Consider the following 20,014-nt stretch of genomic DNA (forward strand, 5'->3'; position numbering starts at 1 on the left):
CGCGGATACAGTACAAACTTAGAACGCGCTCTACATGTACACTCCTGGAAATGGAAAAAAGAACACATTGACACCGGTGTGTCAGACCCACCATACTTGCTCCGGACACTGCGAGAGGGCTGTACAAGCAATGATCACACGCACGGCACAGCGGACACACCAGGAACCGCGGTGTTGGCCGTCGAATGGCGCTAGCTGCGCAGCATTTGTGCACCGCCGCCGTCAGTTTCAGCCAGTTTGCCGTGGCATACGGAGCTCCATCGCAGTCTTTAACACTGGTAGCATGCCGCGACAGCGTGGACGTGAACCGTATGTGCAGTTGACGGACTTTGAGCGAGGGCGTATAGTGGGCATGCGGGAGGCCGGGTGGACGTACCGCCGAATTGCTCAACACGTGGGGCGTGAGGTCTCCACAGTACATCGATGTTGTCGCCAGTGGTCGGCGGAAGGTGCACGTGCCCGTCGACCTGGGACCGGACCGCAGCGACGCACGGATGCACGCCAAGACCGTAGGATCCTACGCAGTGCCGTAGGGGACCGCACCGCCACTTCCCAGCAAATTAGGGACACTGTTGCTCCTGGGGTATCGGCGAGGACCATTCGCAACCGTCTCCATGAAGCTGGGCTACGGTCCCGCACACCGTTAGGCCGTCTTCCGCTCACGCCCCAACATCGTGCAGCCCGCCTCCAGTGGTGTCGCGACAGGCGTGAATGGAGGGACGAATGGAGACGTGTCGTCTTCAGCGATGAGAGTCGCTTCTGCCTTGGTGCCAATGATGGTCGTATGCGTGTTTGGCGCCGTGCAGGTGAGCGCCACAATCAGGACTGCATACGACCGAGGCACGCAGGGCCAACACCTGGCATCATGGCGTGGGGAGCCGTACACCACTGGTGATCGTCGAGGGGACACTGAATAGTGCACGGTACATCCAAACCGTAAAGGACCCATCGTTCTACCATTCCTAGACCGGCAAGGGAACTTGCTGTTCCAACAGGACAATGCACGTCCGCATGTATCCCGTGCCACCCAACGTGCTCTAGAAGGTGTAAGTCAACTACCCTGGCCAGCAAGATCTCCGGATCTGTCCCCCATTGAGCATGTTTGGGACTGGATGAAGCGTCGTCTCACGCGGTCTGCACGTCCAGCATGAACGCTGGTCCAACTGAGGCGCCAGGTGGAAATGGCATGGCAAGCCGTTCCACAGGACTACATCCAGCATCTCTACGATCGTCTCCATGGGAGAATAGCAGCCTGCATTGCTGCGAAAGGTGGATATACACTGTACTAGTGCCGACATTGTGCATGCTCTGTTGCCTGTGTCTATGTGCCTGTGGTTCTGTCAGTGTGATCATGTGATGTATCTGACCCCAGGAATGTGTCAATAAAGTTTCCCCTTCCTGGGACAATGAATTCACGGTGTTCTTATTTCAATTTCCAGGAGTGTATTACGATGCTAATCACATGCAGCTGATCCACAGCAAGAGCTCAAACGGCAAGTCCGTACTGAACAATGAAGTGTAGGCTGAAATATGGAAGGAATATACAGAAGGAATATAGTAGGAGAAATAATTGATCACAATATTATAGAATGGATAGATTAAGTAGACGATGAGCTGGGAGATATGGGAGAATAATTTAACAATTCTGGAAGACCTAAGCCAAGACAAGTCCCCTGCAATAGACGACATTCCCTTAGAATTACTGAAATGCTTGGGAGAGCCATTCATGAAAAAACTACTACACCATGTGTGCATAATACATGAAACAGTGGAAACAATCTCAGACTTCTAGAAGAATGTAATAATTCCTATCACAATGCTGGTAGGTACTGATTGGTCTGAATATTGTGGAACCATCAGTTTAACGGTACATAGCTGCAAAATATTGAGACGAGTCATTTACTTAAGAAAGGAAAAGCTGGTAGAAACATACCTCGGGGAATACTGGTTTCGGTTCCGGAGAAATGTAGAAACACGAGAGGCAATATTGGCCCAACAGCTAATCTCTGAGGATAGACCGAGGAAAGGCTAATGTACATTTATAGCATATGCAGATTTAGAAAAAGTTTTTGACAATATTGACAGGATACATTCATAGAAATTCTGAAGGTAGTAGTGATAAAAAACGGGGAGCGCAAAATTATTTACAACGCGTAAAGTAGCCAGACTCCACTTACAAGCGTCGAAGGATATGAAAGGGAAGCAGTCGTTGAGTAGGGTAGGTCTGCAGCCTCTCCCCGATTTAATTAAACCTGTATATTAACGAAACATAAGCGAAACCAAGAAAAATTTTGTTACGTGGATTAAAAATCAGGGAGAAGAAATTTAAAAAAGTATTATACGTTCGTTTCATATCAGTTATGTAAGATTTAACATGTATTTTATTTGTTTTATCAGATCTGCAGTTGTTCTATGTTTGAACGGAACCGGCAATCGTTATTGTGTAAATACAATAACAGACCGCAATAAAAATGTAAGACTACCTTTGGGGTTTGCCGATGACCTGATTCTCTCTGGAATGGAAAGGGGCTTGGAAGATGAGTGAAGTCAATACCGTCTTCAAAAGGGATTGTATAAGATAGAAACCAGCAAAAGGAAAAAACAAGGATAAGGGAATGCAGTCGAATTAAATCAGGTTGTGCTAACAGAACTAGATTAGGAAAGTAGGCACTAAAAGCAGTCGATGACTTTTGCTATTTGGGCAGCTGTATGACTGACGACGGCCAAAGTAGAGAAGGTAAAAAATGCAAAACATCAATAACAAGAAAAGGGTTTGGGGAAAGAGAAATTTATTAACGTCGAATATGAAATTAATGGTTAGGAATCTTTTGTGAAGGTATTTTTACAGAGTGTAGCCTTATACGGAACTGAAACGTGTTCGATAAACAGATCGAAGAAGAAGAGAACAGAATCTTTTGAAAGGTTGCGGTAGAGAATAATGCTGAAATAATGAAGAGGTACTAAATCGAAATGGGAAAATAGAAATTTGTGGCAGAGGACTACCAGCAGATATCAGCTAGTAGAACATCGTGGGACATCGAGGAATAATTTGGTAACCAAAGATGATGTGGAGGGTAAAATTTTAAAGGGAGTCCAAGGCTTGAATATGATATCCAGGTTCAAACGGATGTAGGTTTCAGTAGTTATGCAGAGATGAAGAAGCTTATACAAGATAGACTACTGTGGAGAGCTGCATCAGATCAGACTTCGGACAAGATAACAATGACGAAGACGACGAAAAGGACAACAAGGTCATTTCGGTCGTGGTTGAACGTGAAACGTGTTTGAAAGGACACAGAAAGTAAACAAATAAATAAACTAGATGAAAGAAAATAAAAATTGCGCGAAAAGGTACTTACATCTTCGAGGCAGTAGCGCGACAGGGGTCCAGTGCCGCTACACTCGTCCAGCACATCTTGTAGTTTCTTTGATGAATCTGTAACAGAACAGTTTCAGTTCAAGCAAATTTGTAATATTATTCGAGTATAAACTGTCTAAGAAAAATTTAATGTATTCAGTGACACAGTCATAGGTTATTTAGAAAATAGTTGTCGTAGCAAATTAACTTGTTTAAGTAATTTGACTGTTCCAAATCCTGGATGAGAAATGGACATCGAGTACCATGGAAAAACAACAGAAATCTGCGTATCATCAACGGACACAGGTGATGACAGGGTCAATCACATTACAAACTTCAATTCTAAGCAAAGTTCTCAGAGCATCTAAGTTACAAATTTTGACTGAGAAAATAAGAACCTACAGCAACAAGGTAAGATGTGTTTGGAAGAGAGTAAAAAATGAGACAGGAAAAGCGATTTGCAAATTGGCAAATTGGTGAATTTTCTCAGAGGTAAACAACGAATTAGTTAAAGTTAGCTCCAAAACTGCACGCACTCTTACTGCATTAACAAATAAATTAAGTCGGAACGCTGGTGTCCAACATACGGTTACGAGGCTAGGAGAGGCGCTGCAGGCGATGTCGTGCTATCAGCAAAGGCACTCACGTCAATTGTGTGCTGCCACAGCCCATTAACGCCAAACTTTGCCGCAATGTGCTAACGGATAAGTTCGTCGTACTTCCCACGTTGATTTCTGCAGTTGTCTAACGCAGTGGTGCTTGTATGTTCGCATTGACAACTCTATGTAAGCAGCGCTGCTCTCGGTCGTTAGGTGAAGGCCCCTGGCTGCTGCGTTGTCCGTAGTGAGTGGTAATGACTGAAATTTGTTATTCTCGGCACACTCTTGTCACTGTGGATCTCGGAATGTCGCATTCGCAGACGATTTCCGAAACGGAATGTCCCATGCTTCTAGCTGAATCTACCATTCCGCGTTCAAAGTCTTAATTCCCGTCATGCGACCATAATGACGTCGGAAACCTTTTCACATTATCATCTGAGCATAAATGACAGTTTTTGTACACGATACTACCCCCGTCTGTATATGTTCATATCACTATCCCCCGCCCTTTGGCACCTCGCTGTATTATAGTGACACATTTACACTCCTGGCCATTAAAATTGCTATACCACGAAGATGAGCTACAGACGCGAAATTTAACCGACAGGAAAAAGATGCTGTGATATGCAAATGATTAGCTTTTCAGAGTATTCACACGAGATTGGTGCCAGTGGCGACACCTACAACGTGCTGACGTGCGGAAAGTTTCCAACAGATTTCTCACAGAAAAACAGCAGTTGACCGGCGTTGCCTGGTGAAACGTTGTTGTGACGCCTCGTGTAAAGAGGAGAAATTCGTACCATCACGTTTCCGACTGATAAAAGTCGGATTGTAGCCTATCGCGATTGCGATTTATCGTATCGCGACATTGGTGCTCGCGTTGGTCGAGATCCAATGACTGTTAGCAGAATATGGAATCGTTGGGTTCAGGAGGGTAATACAGAACGCCGTGCTGGATCCCAACGGCCTCGTATCACTAGCAGTCGAGATGACAGGCATCTTATCCGCATGTCTGTAACGGATCGTGCAGCCACGTCTCGATCCCTGAGTCAACAGATGGGGACGTTTGCAAGACAACAACCATCTGCACGAACAGTTCGACGACGTTTGCAGCAGCATGGACTATCAGCTCGGAGACCATGGTTGCGGTTACCCTTGACGCTGCATCACAGACAGGACGACGAACCTGGATGCACGAATGGCAAAACGTCATTTTTTCGGAAGAATCCAGGTTCTGTTTATAGCATCATGATGGTCGCATCCGTGTTTGGCGACATCGTGGTGAACGCACATTGGAAGCGTGTATTCGTCATCGCCAAACTGGCGTATCACCCGGCGTGATGGTATGGGGTGCCATTGGTTACACGTCTCTGTCACCTATTGTTCGCATTGACGGCACTTTGAAGAGTGGACGTTACATTTCAGATGTGTTATGACCCGTGGCTCTACCCTTCATTCGATCGCATTCGGGAGGACGACGGTTCAATCCCCTGTCCGGCCATCCTGATTTAGGTTTTCCGTGATTTCCCTAAATCGCTCCAGGCAAATGCCGGGATGGTTCCTTTGAAAGGGCACGGCCGACTTCCTTTCCCATCCTTCCCTGATCCAATGAAACCGATGACCTCGCAGTTTGGTCTCTTCCCCCAAACAACCCAAGCAACCAACCTTCATTCGATCCCTACGAAACCCTACATTTCAGCAGGATAATGCGCCACCGCATGTTGCAGGTCCTGTACGGGCCTTTCTGGATACAGAAAATGTTCGACTGTTTGCCCTGGACAGCACATTCTCCAAATATCTCACCAATTGAAGACGTCCTTTCAATGGTGACCGAGCAAGTGGCTCGTCACAATACGCCCGTCACTACTCTTGATGAACTGTGGTATCGTGTTGAAGCTGCATGGGCAGCTGTACCTGTACACGCCATCCAAGCTCTGTTTGACTCAATGCCCAGGCGTATCAAGGCCGTTATTACGGTTAGAGGTGGTTGTTCTGGGTACTGATTTCTCAGGATCTATGCACCCAAATTCCGTGAAAATATAATCCCATATCAGTTCAAGTATAATATATTTGTCCAACGAATACCCGTTTATCATCTGCATTTCTTCTTGGTGTAGCAATTTTAATGGCCTGTAGTGTGCTTAAAGATGGAGTTATTTTGATATTTGTGGATTTTTTTAAATTTGCCATTTTTATAAATAGCTAGTCCAATGAAAAAGGCGCGGCAGAGAACGGGTTTACACTGACATATTATTAGCTACCAGTATCTCAGCCAATGAGAAGAGAGAACATTTACGCATATTTGGTTTCCTAGAAGAATCGTTTTGTGGAGTCTAAGTGCGATCAGATGGCAGCCTTCATCCTATTTAATTGTCAATTAAATTTGTACACGGTAGGCTGCAAAGAGATTGCGGGAGAGTGATGATGTCGAACACGCGAAATTCCGGTTGTTCTCTGTGAACTATGAATTTTGAATTAACAAAAATACATGTGGCGTATTGTGCAAGTCGGGACCGAGAACAGAATGTTCAGAAGGATCCAGTTGTTGTGTATTTGAGCGATCATTCTGTCATAGACAATTCGTTTTGTAATCTTTCCGGTAACAGGTTCGGTTAGATACCATAAGCTGGTTAAAATAAAAGTGACTGTGAAGGGAAGTGACTGACGAAACTGTAACTTCTGATTAGCAAGGACTTGGAGGTTATTTTGTGGCAAAAGAGTGAGTATATTTTTTTCGAAAACAGTACTATCACTGACTGGCTCAGGAGTTATGAAACTAAAATTTTTAGTGCAAGATGTAGATACGTGTCGTGCTTGTGGTTCTACTACAGCTTCTCCAGGAGAGAAACATTATTCGTTTTCCAACACAGCAGACGTGGGGACTGAACGGCAGAAGAAGAAATCACCACAAGGAGAACATTTGTCGATAACCATAACAATTAACCGCGCCGTCCCACATGGTGAAATAGCGTCACGAAGTAAGAAGCTGTGGTAGGTAGAAACCGGGATTGAGAATAATTCTGATAGAGGACAGTGCAACACAGTGAACGAAAGATAGCATGGGACAGCGCACGAGAAAGTGAAAAAGAACAGGGATGCCAAGAGGACTGGGACTTTACGACAGGAAAGGGATGTCAAACATCATCCAGACGACGGGGGGCGTAGCTCAGAATTGAACAAGTTAGCGACAGATGCAGTTAACAGCCGGCACAGCAGATCAGCGCTGGCATCGTACAGAACGGACAGGGGCCCTGAAACTGGTATAACTGAAGGACGAGTCCAGACCTACAGAGAAGGCACGCAGCGACCACAGCAGACAGCAGGAGATTTATTTTGTCTGTTGAGTGCTTGTATTTAAAAGACTTAAAAGGATGGAAGAGAGTGACAGTTCTGTAATTGTGAGATAAGGGGCTGAGGTTCAGTCCAGTATGATTACCAGTGAAACAAGCACTCCTGAACAAAGACAAGCAGGTGGTTTAGTAAATAATGATGTACCTCAGTTATCTCCAATTATAGGGATAAAACTGGAACAAAATGCTTCAACAGATGAAACTATGGGACATAGTTCAAATTTTGACAGCAATCAGGTGAACGATTTTAATTATACTCATTTGCTTGGTGTTATTCCATTTAATGTAAAGGAATAGGAAAGTGTGGAAGCAGATGCCAAATTTGATCTGGCGCCTATCGACAATGGAAAATAGGGAATAAGTCTGAAGAAAGCAGGATAGAAAGAATGCCGGAAATGTTTGCTGCATTGACGGGCACTAAGAAAAAGATTGTAATTAAATAAACGAAATGTTAGTAAGGTAAAGCAGCACACTGGTAACCTAAACAAGAAAAGTGATAAACAGACTGTTAATCATGATAAGAAAATTGAGCAGAAGCCTAGTAGTATTAATAATTGGCTGGTGAGCTTAAGAAATTTAAATCTGAAATTAATACGAAACTGAAAAACCACGCTGCTGATCTAAAGAAAATGTGAGACCAAGATCTGTATTTGTTTGACGCTAAGTTGACGAAAGTCTTTGCCAAGTTGAGAAGAAATGTAGGCAATCCTCAGAAAATGTCAAAAGCCAATTAACAGAGATAGATTTTATTACGTCGAAATTCTTAGGAGAACCTAGAACATGGGGTGTGACTGCTACTGACAAATATTATACGTTGTGACAGTTTAACAAAGCATTTTTAAAGAATATTGGGGCAAACAGAAAGAAATGGTAATGAAAAATAGTTTCTGGACCGGTGAGAAGTTTAATCCTAGAGAAGAAAGTGTAAAGAAGTGTTCCCTGAAGTGGGTTAGTAGTTTGTCATATTTAACAAATAAAATCGAGCCTGACCAGATTGCCGTGGGTTTGGATAGAAAGCTGACCATTAATTGGCGTAACAAAATAATTGCTACTGCTAGTGATAATGTAAATAAGTTTATTATTTACTTGGAGATAGTTGAAAAGTAATTATAGGACGAGGAGTAACCAAATTTTAGGCCTCATGGAAATGTGTAAAACCACCAAAATGTAAGTTTAAAGAATGGATGTTTTCTGAAACAATAGTGGAAGACGTGCAAAGATCTGGCGTCATGCTACAGCAATCAGACCAATTGACAGAGGGCAAGGACCAGTGTATAGATCGCGTTCTCCAGTCCGTGACGATAATTTTCAGAATAGACAAGAGGTGGAGTTACGAGTGGGAAATGAAATAGAATCTCAGATTACTGATACCGTCTGTGAAGTGGCTAGATTTGCAGAACTCGTAACAGTAATTTGATTTTGCTAGCTATGCCCTTTTTATACTATAACAAAGAGTATCGGAAGTTCAGAATAATGATAAGAATGGTACAACTGAGGTTAATGGGATTTTTGAGGTTAGAATATTCAGAATGAGATTTTCACTCTGCAGCGGAGTGTGCGCTGATATGAAACTTCCTGGCAGATTAAAACTGTGTGCCCGACCGAGATTCGAACTCGGGACCTTTGCCTTTCGCGGGCAAGTGCTCTACCAACTGAGCTACCGAAGCACGACTCACGCCCGGTACTCACAGCTTTACTTCTGCCAGTACCTCGTCTCCTACCTTCCAAACTTTACAGAAGCTCTCCTGCGAACCTTGCAGAACTAGCACTCCTGAAAGAATATTCATGTTTGACGGTGGTTTGGAAGAGTTTTTTTATAGGAAAGAACGAAGTAAACACTGAAGTACAGACAATCTGGTCGATAGTTTAAAGGAAAATAACGAAACATCTCACACAGGATAACGTGTACAGTGAAAGTGATGACGAATCTTGCATGGAAGAAGGAGAGGACACTGATAGTGAAGGTCTGAAGGAGCTAGATGACAAAAGTGTGAATGAAACATTGGAGGCAGCTGAAAAATACTTACGTGCAGTAATCGGAGAAGTACAACCAGGCAATGGCCAGAACGCGGTAAGGCAGTTAGTGAGAATTTAGAAGAGGATGAAGACGACAGTGAATTCGGGCAGTTGCTGAGTAATCTGATTACTGTCAAAAGAAAGGAGGTGATTTGAAAAAAAATGTTTTGATCTGTCATTAGCAGAAAATATTTAATTTTCCTTTCTTGAGGGATAAGGAGGTGGTGTTGTGCTGAAGTTAGCTAATGAAAATGTAAAATATATTTGGAGGAGGGGGAAGTATTAATGGACTTTGGAGAGTACATAAAATGAATGTGTATTATGAGGACAGTAATCAAGCATGAAATACCTGTCATAGAGAGTTGTGTTGTCATGATGAAAAATCGGCAGTGAATATTTGAAGATACTGTATTCTCCTCTTCTCTGAACTGTTTATCGTCAATGATCCACTTTCGTACAAGGCTACGCTCCGTACAATACCCTCGAAAAGATTTGGCACCGCTTTAATTTAAATTCGTTGTTAAGAAGTCTATGTTTTTACAGATGTTTTAGTTACTATTGCCGATCTGCATTTTTTAATCCTCTGTACTTCGAGCATCATCAGTTATATTGCTGGCCCAATAGCAAAAATTATCTAATACTGAAAGACAAAAACATTTAGAATTAATAGATGGAGTGAAAGAGAGTGTAAAATCCGAGACAGGGAAGCGCAGCAACAACTTCAGAAGCCAATAACAATTTCGCATTTCATTTTACAATCTTGGCAAGCAAAAAAGAGGAAGAGGAGATAACTGTTTAACGTCCTGTCGACCACAAGCTCATTAGAGATGGAGCACAGGCTAGGACTAGAGAACGATGGGGAAGGAAATCGGCCGTGCCATTTCAAAGGAGCCATCCAGGAATTTGTCTGAAGCGAATAAGGGAACTCAAGGAAAACCGAAATCAGGATGGCTGGACGCAGATTTGAACCATTGTACTCCCGATTGAGATCCGGTGTGATAACTTCGCTCGTTGCAAGCAAAAGAGAGGTTTATAGACATGATCACAAAGGGTCTGCATATGACACATTTAGAGATCGGACTCTACGTACTGAAGCTCCTCCAAAAATTATACAGCACCACAATCTGCTTCGCAGAGAAAGTAAACAGTTGAATTAAGAGGGCGGGAGAACTGAATACCTTATCGGACATCAGGACCAAAAACTAAAAGATCATTTCACCAGATATGCAGTGAAAAACCTTATAAACTAAATCATGAAGCACCAGCTAAGAGTAGCACATCTGTGGGAATATACGACACATATTGGGCCGCAATAGGAGACAAACTAAGAGAAATTTTTAATTAAGTAGTAACTGGGCAAGCCTCCCGAACAATTACACGGAGGGCAGAATCTTGTTTCACCGAGGAATTCAAACTGAAAGTCAGGAGCGGAATATCGTCCAATAACTTGATTATTGGTGGATTTCAAGTTTTATACAAGTCTTTTAATTACCCCATTAAAAGAAATCACGGGGCGTATCTTACGAGAACATCAGAACTGTGCAATGACAAACATCCTGGCAGCATACATTGATCTAGTCTATTTAAAGTGGCAGTCATATTTGGCATTACATTTAACGTTTCCAGACTTCATAAGTGCCTGTGGTACAATAGAACAGTATGCGACAGAGACAATGACTCTGGTGGTTTCGATAATAACTTTGTACATAGACCGGAAAATGGTATAAGTGGTAATTGTACTAAAATTACGTTTAACCAAAGTTTAACTTCACAGATAAAACAAGAGCTTTGAGACGGCGATGCCCGTTCTCTGGAATATTATACCCCACTGCCGCTGAGTCTCTTCTTCGTAGGATACACGTGAGTTGGTTGGGGCTAATTTATAGACGATTAAAGATTGTGACCCATGTTTATGCAGGTGACGTAAGTGTGCTGACCAATAATCCACAGAAATTGGGCATTTTAAGTGAAATCACGCGAGATTATGAACTGTATAGCCGGTGTAGACTGAATTTGGACTAATCTGTCAGCAAATGATTGGGGGAAACCTGTGCGACATGAGCTGGTGCTGAACTAGCTCTGAAGGCGGAAATAATTCAACTAGGACCCACAATTAATGTAAACCTAAAACTGATGTACTTATAAAATAGTCAGATAGAAAAATTTACATTGTTTTGCATTCCTTCATTCTCTGCCGTACTAAATACATCTCGCATACAACTAAATTACAGATGACCCTATTCCGAAGTTACTGTTTACTCTCATGGTTCGGAAGTTTTCTCTGTTTCATACTTCTTCTAACAGTCTGCAGCTGAGGTTCATACAGAACTTGATCTGTAATAGGATGGTACGAGAACACATCTTATGTTCTTCGATGTCTCCTTCATGAAAATGTTGCAATGACCGGAAGTATTTTTAAGTCTGTTACTGCTTCATACTATTGTGTCCTTCCCTGAAACGTTGTTTCATCGATTGCCTCTTGGAAATGAATTGCGCAGACAGTCGTTCTTTGTTTACATGCAAAGAGAAAACGTAGTACATTGTCTGATTTTTAACACCTAACTCACAGGCGCTGTGACAAGTCTGTCGTAAAACAATAGCCCATTAATTTCATTTTTACTGCGTCGTTTCTTCCTTTGACGGGCGGGAAAAAGCCTCGCGTTAATTTAGAATTTTGACATTCGCCTTTCAGTCCGCTTCTGTGACAGTTCTCTCGGAAAAACAATCACAAATTAATATCGTTTATAAACCGACAGCTTCGTAAGCAGGAAAAAACCGATATTTGCTTCTTTGACCGTCAACCTACAAATAGAAATGTTGGCTCTATCCCGTACCGAGAGGAAATAAATTCGTTCAGCGCTCTAGGAACTGTTGGCGCTAGAAACGATAACACGCCAGTCCAATCAGGTTAGCCTGTAAAATGCACAACACAATTTAGAATCATGTAAAGCACGAAGCCGCAGATGGATATTCGAAATACGAAACTGGTAAATTCCAAGTCAGTTTCAGCCATTATTAGGTCACCAGATAAAATATTAGTTCCCTTTGAAAGACTACACAGGTCGCTTTGGAGCTTTGCAGATGGTGTAGAACTGGTACCAGCGGATCATGTGATTCTCCACCGCTGACGTAAGTGGTGTGTACGTATCAGTCCATTGTATGGATTCAGTGCAGTGAGGTAGGGCGACGAGGAGATGTGACAATGTCAGAAAGCAGCTATCGTGTTTGGACGTCCCCATGTACACACCGTGAAACAATATGGCCGATATGATGGTGAATCGAGGCGGACTATACCGTCTACAAGGAATGGTGCACCTCTGGCAGCCATGTAATGCAGCGTAAGAACGGTGGTCGTAATACGATACTAATCGACGCGAGTGTCACGCCCCGTCAACAACAATACGCTTCAAATCCAACGGGAATTCTTTGATAAGTATAGAAGCTGAAGCAATGAATTAAAATTTGTGCCGCGCCCATGACTTGAACCTAGGTCTCCTGCTATCTAGGCAGATATGCTAACCACTACAACACTGTAGCATTATGGCTACCACCGGCCGGTGTGGCCGAGCGGTTCTAGGCGCTTCAGTCTGGAACCGCGCAACCGCTACGGTCGCAGGTTCGAATCCTGCCATGGGCATGGATGTGTGTGATGTCCTTAGGTTAGTTCGGTTTAAGTAGTTCTAAGGTCTAGGGGACTGATGACCTCAGATGTTAAGTCCCATAGTGCTCAGAGCTATTACGGCTACCGCGGGTGCACCCACTACGCTAGTCCAACGCTCTCCCTAACACAAACTTCAATTCACACTTACAGACCGTTTACCCCTTCTTAACCCTGGAATAGCAAGCCGGAGTAAAAAATTACCCCAGTTCATATAATTTTTTATCCTTTGTCGGTACTACTGGCATCTCGGGTGTGAGTCACTGTTTACCTTTCCATTCAGTATTGCTGTTCACGTGAGGAGGCTATAACCTGTCAGGCTTTATTCTCCATCATCCTTTATCAAATGGTTCAAATGGCTCTGAGCACTATGGGACTTAACATCTGTGGTCATCAGTCCCCTAGAACTTAGAACTACTTAAACCTAACTAACCTAAGGACAGCACACACATCCATGCCCGAGGCAGGAATCGAACCTGCGACCGTAGCTGTCCCGCGGTTCCGGACTGCAGCGCCTAGAACCGCACGGCCACCGCGGCCGGCCATTCTTTAAAAGATACACCACGATATCAAAAGTATCCGGACACCTGGCTGAAAATGACTTACAAGTTCGTGGCGCCTTCCAACGGTAATGTTGGAATTCAGTATGGTGTTGGCCCATTCTTAGCCTTTATGACAGCCTTCAATCTCGATCTCGCAGGCATACGTTCAATTAGCTGCTGGAAGGTTTCTTGGGGAATGGCAGCCAATTTTTCACGGACTGCTACACTGAGGAGAGGTATCGATGTGTGTCGGTGAGACCTGGCACGATGTCGGCGTTCCAAAACATCCCAAAGGTGTTCTATAGGATTCAGCTCAGGACACTTTCTTTCTTAAATTAGATCTCTGACAGTCTTTGTTAGGAAAGTATGACAGTTATTGTTATAGCAGAGGTTGAAAATAGCGCTTCAGTTGTAAATTACTTTATTTTCACACAACCGGTGTCGGACTGTTATTAGTCCATCCTCAGGTGTCGTAGCTGTGCTGTGGTCCCCGAGCGCTGCGTGTACCAGGCACGGTGTGCTGTCTTTGAGCACAGAACAGGGACTCCCTGCTATGACGATAACTGTCATACTTTCCAAACAAAGACTGTGAGAGATCTAATTTAAGGAAAAAAATTTATTCTGTCAGTATTATTCAAAAAAAAAAAAACTTTCATTATAAATGACTGCAGATCATGTGATTCTCCACCGTTGACGTAAGTGGTGTGTACGTGTCAGTCGATTGTATGGATTCAGTGCAGTGAGGTAAGTCGACGAGGAGATATGACAGTGTCAGAAAGCAGCTATCGTGTTTGCGAGGTGTGGCAAGTGCACTGAAGTGTAAAAAGTTATGGTACAGCTAAATGCACAGATATATATATATATATATATATATATATATATATATATATATATATATATATATATATATATATATAGCAGTATTATCGCGTCCACAAGGTATAAAAGTGCATTGCATTGGCAGAGTTGTCATTTGCCCTCATGTGGCAAGGTTTCCAATGTGATTATGACCTCACGATGGGAATTAGCACACTTTGAACGCAGAGTAGTAATTGGAGATAGACGGATGGAACATTCTGTTTCGGAAATCGTTAGGGAATTCAATATTCCGAGATCTATAGTCTCAAGAGTGTGCCGAGAATAACAAATTTCAAGTATTATCTCTTACCACGGACAACGCAGTGGCTGATAGCCTTCATTTAAAGACAGAAAACAGCGGCCATTGTGTAGAGTTGTCAGTGCTAACTGACAAGTAACACTGAGTGAAAAAAAAAAAACGCAGAATACATTGTCGGACGTCCGACAAACGTATCCGTTAGGACAGAGCAGCGAAATTTGACGTTAATGGGCTATGCAGCAGACGACCGACGTGAATGCCTTTGCTAACAGCACTACATCTCCTGCAGCACCTCTCCTGGGCTGGTGACGATATCGGATGGACCCTAGACGACTGGAAAACCGTAGTCGGATCGGATGAGTAACAATTTCAGTTGATAAGAGCTGATGGCAGGGTCCGAGTGTGGCGCAGATCCCATGAAGCCATGGACCCAACAAGGCACTGTGCAAGCTGGTGGTGGCTCCGTGAAGGTTTGGGATGTGTTTAAATGAAATGGACTGGGTCCTCTGGTCCAGATAAACCGATCGTGTATTGGATATGGTTATGTTAGTTTACGTGGAGAGCATATGCAGCCATTCGTGGTCTTTATGATTCCAAATGTGTTACCAGGCCACAATTGTTCGAGATTGCTTTGAAGAACATTCTAGACAGTTGGAGCGAATGATTTGGCCACCAAGATCGCTCGACATAAATCCCATCGAACATTTATGGGATGTAATGGAGAGATCATTTCATGCACAAAATCCTGCACTGGCAGCGCTTTCGCAATTATGGATGGCTATAGAGCCAGCATGGCTCAATATTTCTTCAGGGGACCTCCATCGGCTTGTTCAGTCCATGACGTGTCGATTTGGTGCACTACGCGAGGCTACGGTCGCAGGTTCGAATCCTGCCTCCGGCATGGACGTGTGTGATTTCCTTAGTTTGGTTAGGTTTAAGCAGTTCTAAGTTCTAGGGGACTGATGACCTCAGATGTTAAGTCCAATAGTGCTCAGAGCCATTTGAATCATTTTGAACTACGCCAGGCAAAAGGAGGTCCGATGCGATAATAGGAGTATCTTCTGTCACTTCAGTGTATAAGTTCATCTTTGTATTTGTGGTTATGGCAGTTCTACGAGTATGTAAAGAAGCTCTTTAGATAACTCCCATGATTACTTTAGATAATCCTTTACTTATAACCATCTGGATTTTTTTGTAGCCGTTATTATGAACCAGTGATTTTTTGGGTGACTAACGTCTCACAGTAAAGTGCACAATGAATATTATAGTGAAAAGATGATTCAATAGTTTTCTCGTGGGACAGTCAATGAAAAGTTTTACTTAATTATTGGAATTTAGGGTTTAATTAATCTCATTTACTTACTCACTAAAATGTGTAGCCCAGGTGGACTGCAGTCCTTAATTTTACCTTATTTTCTCTGATCAAACAAACTTTTTATTCGAATTACTTTCTTTACTGGTTATAGTGGGTTTTGAAAACGAAATACAGGGGAGCCGAGAAATGTTGCGACAAACTTCTAGGGGAATTGGAGCACATCATAAGAATTGAGACTTGGATAGCAACTCATTGACGCAAACGTCAAGGGTAAGTGGTTACAGGTCGAATATCGGAAAGGAAACAAGAGAGTCATTCATTTGGAATATTTATTGGACATAACGAGAACACATGGTGTATGATATGAATACAGCTGTAATGTTAAAACAGATGTCCGGCGTTTGTACTATCAGACGTCACGTGTGCCTGACGCCGACTGGGCATTGACTGCCGGATTGTAGCAGCTGCTCAGACGATTCTTGCTACGAGATATATTTCAAAATCCGCAGGACAGCGATAAATGAGAGATCTCATGGCTCACCACAGCAAGAAATTAGGGTTCGATGAATCCGGTGGTGTGAAGGTCAGGGAAGAACTGATCCAAACAGGATATCCGTGAAGCAAATTCGAAGAGATCAGTGCGGTTCACCAACACGATGTATTATATACTCACGCTGTATCCAACATGGCCAGTATAATACCGCTAACTTTCCTACACTCATTTTGATGCCACATGACACTTACGTCAACAGCCAGGAAATTCTCGCGCCTTCCTCATCAGGTAGCTTACAAAAGCAGCTGATTTTGAATGAAATCTAGTTTCAAAATTTATCATATTACTTTTGCCCTGTTAACCTTTTTCACGAATAAAGTCATGGATGTCAATAAGAGACGGTCTCTTTTGTGTCCACCGCTCTTTCGCGTAAACCCGCGTATGAACATTGCGTCTCTTTTAGTTACTATAGTGACAGGCCTTGGTGGCCCAACGACAGAGAGTGACAAATGGCGAGATCGTTCCTCATTGACCACGAGTTTCAGAAAGCCATTTGTTTCCCCTGCATTGTATTTTACCATTCTGGAGTAAAGCAAGAGGAACTGCTGCAAATCATTTGAACGTTCTGAATACTGATTCTGTTGTACAACATTTGTATATCGTAATACGTTTCGGCGTTTCATTTTACGTAAGCCAACATCAATAAACAATCGTACAGCAAGTCGATTTTGTGATGATGGTAACCGAATTCCATTTTCACAGTAGTTTTTTAAAGTAAAGTTTTGATTGAATATGATTCACTGATTATAACTAATTTGGTTTATATAATTATGAACGGTAATCTAGAGCGGTATAGGTCGTTTCCACTCTTCGCTGTAAAAGTAGAATAGAAGATGTAAGTGCAACTTTCGGTTAACTATTTCCAATCCTTACGGAGACATACAAACTAGTGTTGCTTGAGTCGGTGGTTCTACAAACAAGAGGAAGTATCTGAAAAAAAATATCTTCAGGTTTTAGACTTATTTTTGTCAGCTTCTGTTTACACTTTACAATTAAAGTTTTTGTTGCTTTTTATAACTATGCACTGTGACGATGGATTCGTGAAGTTGCCAAGTTCCATTGTCCGCTACTCTCGCGTAATGAACGGTGCGGAATGAAGAGCAGCTGTAATTTCGCTGCTCACTCATCTGTATAAGGCTGACTAAAGAATGAAAGGGCTTGACAATCGAAACCGAAACCTCGTAACGGCGCTCCAGTACCACTCTAGACAAACTTTGTGTTTTATTGGTCTGCGCTTTTACTACCCTCGGGGCAATAAAAGTCGAGTTGTTGACTTCCCCAAGAGAACGACGCGAAAGAGAGACAGATTCCGCTGATGTGCACATATCTGAGCGTTAACGACGAGCGAAGCATGCCCAAGCGCATGTTAAAAATAAATAAAACTGCGGGTGCTATTAATTGACACTTCGTAAAGCGGGGAACGTGTCAGACCATACACCAACATGCAGAGTGCCGGCTACACGCAGTCTCTGTAAAGTATACTGACAATCAATTATAATTAAAATTAATTATGACTAATGCTAATCTCCTCACATCGATAATTATGTGAATTACTTCTAGATTGGTTCAAATGGTTCCGAACACTATGGGACTTAACTTCTGAGGTCATCAGTCCCCTAGAACCTAGAACTACTTAAACCTAACTAACCTAAGGACATCACCCACATCCATGCCCGAGGCAGGATTCGAACCCGCGACCGTAGCGGTCGCGCGGTTCCAGACTGTAGCGCCTAGAACCGCTCGAGCTTCTAGATTAGTGTATGCACACACTTTTGAGCTTGTGTTAGGACAAAACGGTGAAACAGCCGCTGTCCTCCTCTGACCCTGCTCAGTTGTTCTTTCATACAGAATGACTCACCTAAAACTTGCACTGGAGATATTGCGGAAATGGAAAGTGCTGTTGATGTGCGGTTTGTACAGAATGCACTGGTAGTCAGGGGCTGGTATCGTCAGCCAATAAAGACATTGTAATAATACTTAAAAAGTGTATTTTTTGTGTAAACATACTCCTTTTCAACGGAATAATGCCTGTTGACAGTAACAAACTAAAATATTAAAAATTTGAGTGTCACTGGTGTTTGTTGGAAGATTATATTGCGAGTTGTTTACGAGGTATCGTAGTTTGAAAAATCCCCATACCGACACTTCTACAATACCTGTGATAGCACACACTAGAGAACAACCTAAGTGCATTCACTAGTTATGTGTATTCTGACAAGTAACGAGACAAATGACCATCACAAGTTGTGTTCAAAATGACCACCGCCAGCGGCAATACACGCTTCCAGTCTGGTATGGAACGACTGCGGCACACATGCTAGCATTTCAGCGGAGATACCGGAGAAATTTGCAGTAATACGCCGTTGCATATCGCCAAGTGTAATTGGTATGTGCCCGTACACAGCGTCTTTCAATTTTCCCCACAGATAAATGTCCGCAGGCGGCAAATCCGGGGACCGGGCAGGTCCAGATGCAGGTCCTCTGTACAGAACTCGTGAAGACATCTACATCCATACTCCGGAAGCCACCTGACGGTGTGTGGTGGAGGGTACCGTGAGTACCTCTATCGGTTCTCCCTTTATTCCAGCCTCGTATTGTTCGTGGAAAGAAGGATTGTCGGTATGCCTCTGTGTGGGCTCTAATCTCTCTGATTTTATCCTCATGGTCTCTTCGCGAGATATACGTAGGTGGGAGCAATATACTACTTGACTCCTCGGTGAAGGTATGTTCTCGAAACTTCAAGAAAAGCCCCTACCGAGCTACTGAGCGTTTCTCCTGCAGAGCCTTCCACTGGAGTTTGTGTGTCATCTCCGTAACGCTTTCGCGATTACGAAATGATTTTGTAACGAAGCGCGCTTCTATATCTCTTCTATCAACCCTATCTGGTATAGATCCCACACTGGTGAGCAGTATTCAAGCAGCGGGCGAACAAGTGTACTGTAACCTACTTTCTTTGTTTTCGGATTGCATTTCCTTAGGATTCTCCCAATGAATCTCAGTCTGGCATCTACTTTACCGACGATCAACTTTATATGATCATTCCATTTATATGATCATTCCATTTAGACACTTGTCTACATTGAGATTCAATTGCCATTCCCTGCACCATGCGTCAATTCGCTGCAGATCCTCCTGCATTTCAGTACAATTTTCCATTGTTACAACCTCTCGATATACCACAGCATCATCCGCAAAAAGCCTCCGTGAACTTCCGATGTTATCCAGAAGGTCATTTATGTATATTGTGAACAGCAACGGTCCTACGACACTCCCCTGCGGCACACCTGGAATCATTCTTACTTCCGAAGACTTCTCTCCATTGAGAATGACATGCTGCGTTCTGTTATCTAGGAACTCTTCAATCCAATCACACAATTGGTCTGATAGTTCATATGCTCTTACTTTGTTTATTAAACGACTGTGGGGAACTGTATCGAACGCCTTGCGGAAGTCAAGAAACACGGCATCTACCTGGGAACGCGTGTCTATGGCCCTCTGAGTCTCGT

The 20,014-nt window shown here is 43.1% G+C and overlaps 1 protein-coding gene and 1 non-coding gene across 2 annotated transcripts in view; both read right to left on the reverse strand.

Moving 5' to 3' along the window:
- Positions 1-20,014, reverse strand: part of LOC124722665 (diacylglycerol kinase beta-like) — a 500,391-nt gene that overhangs the window by 292,330 nt on the left and 188,047 nt on the right. The window contains exon 3 of the mRNA XM_047247810.1: positions 3,360-3,436. Within this exon, the coding sequence (XP_047103766.1) occupies positions 3,360-3,436 (77 nt within the window). The remainder of the gene's footprint in view (positions 1-3,359; positions 3,437-20,014) is intronic.
- On the reverse strand, positions 8,901-8,975 carry Trnas-cga. Its single transcript has one exon. It is a non-coding gene; the product is annotated as a tRNA-Ser (tRNA).

Source organism: Schistocerca piceifrons, chromosome X (assembly GCF_021461385.2).
Source record: "Schistocerca piceifrons isolate TAMUIC-IGC-003096 chromosome X, iqSchPice1.1, whole genome shotgun sequence".
NCBI lineage: Eukaryota > Metazoa > Arthropoda > Insecta > Orthoptera > Acrididae > Schistocerca > Schistocerca piceifrons.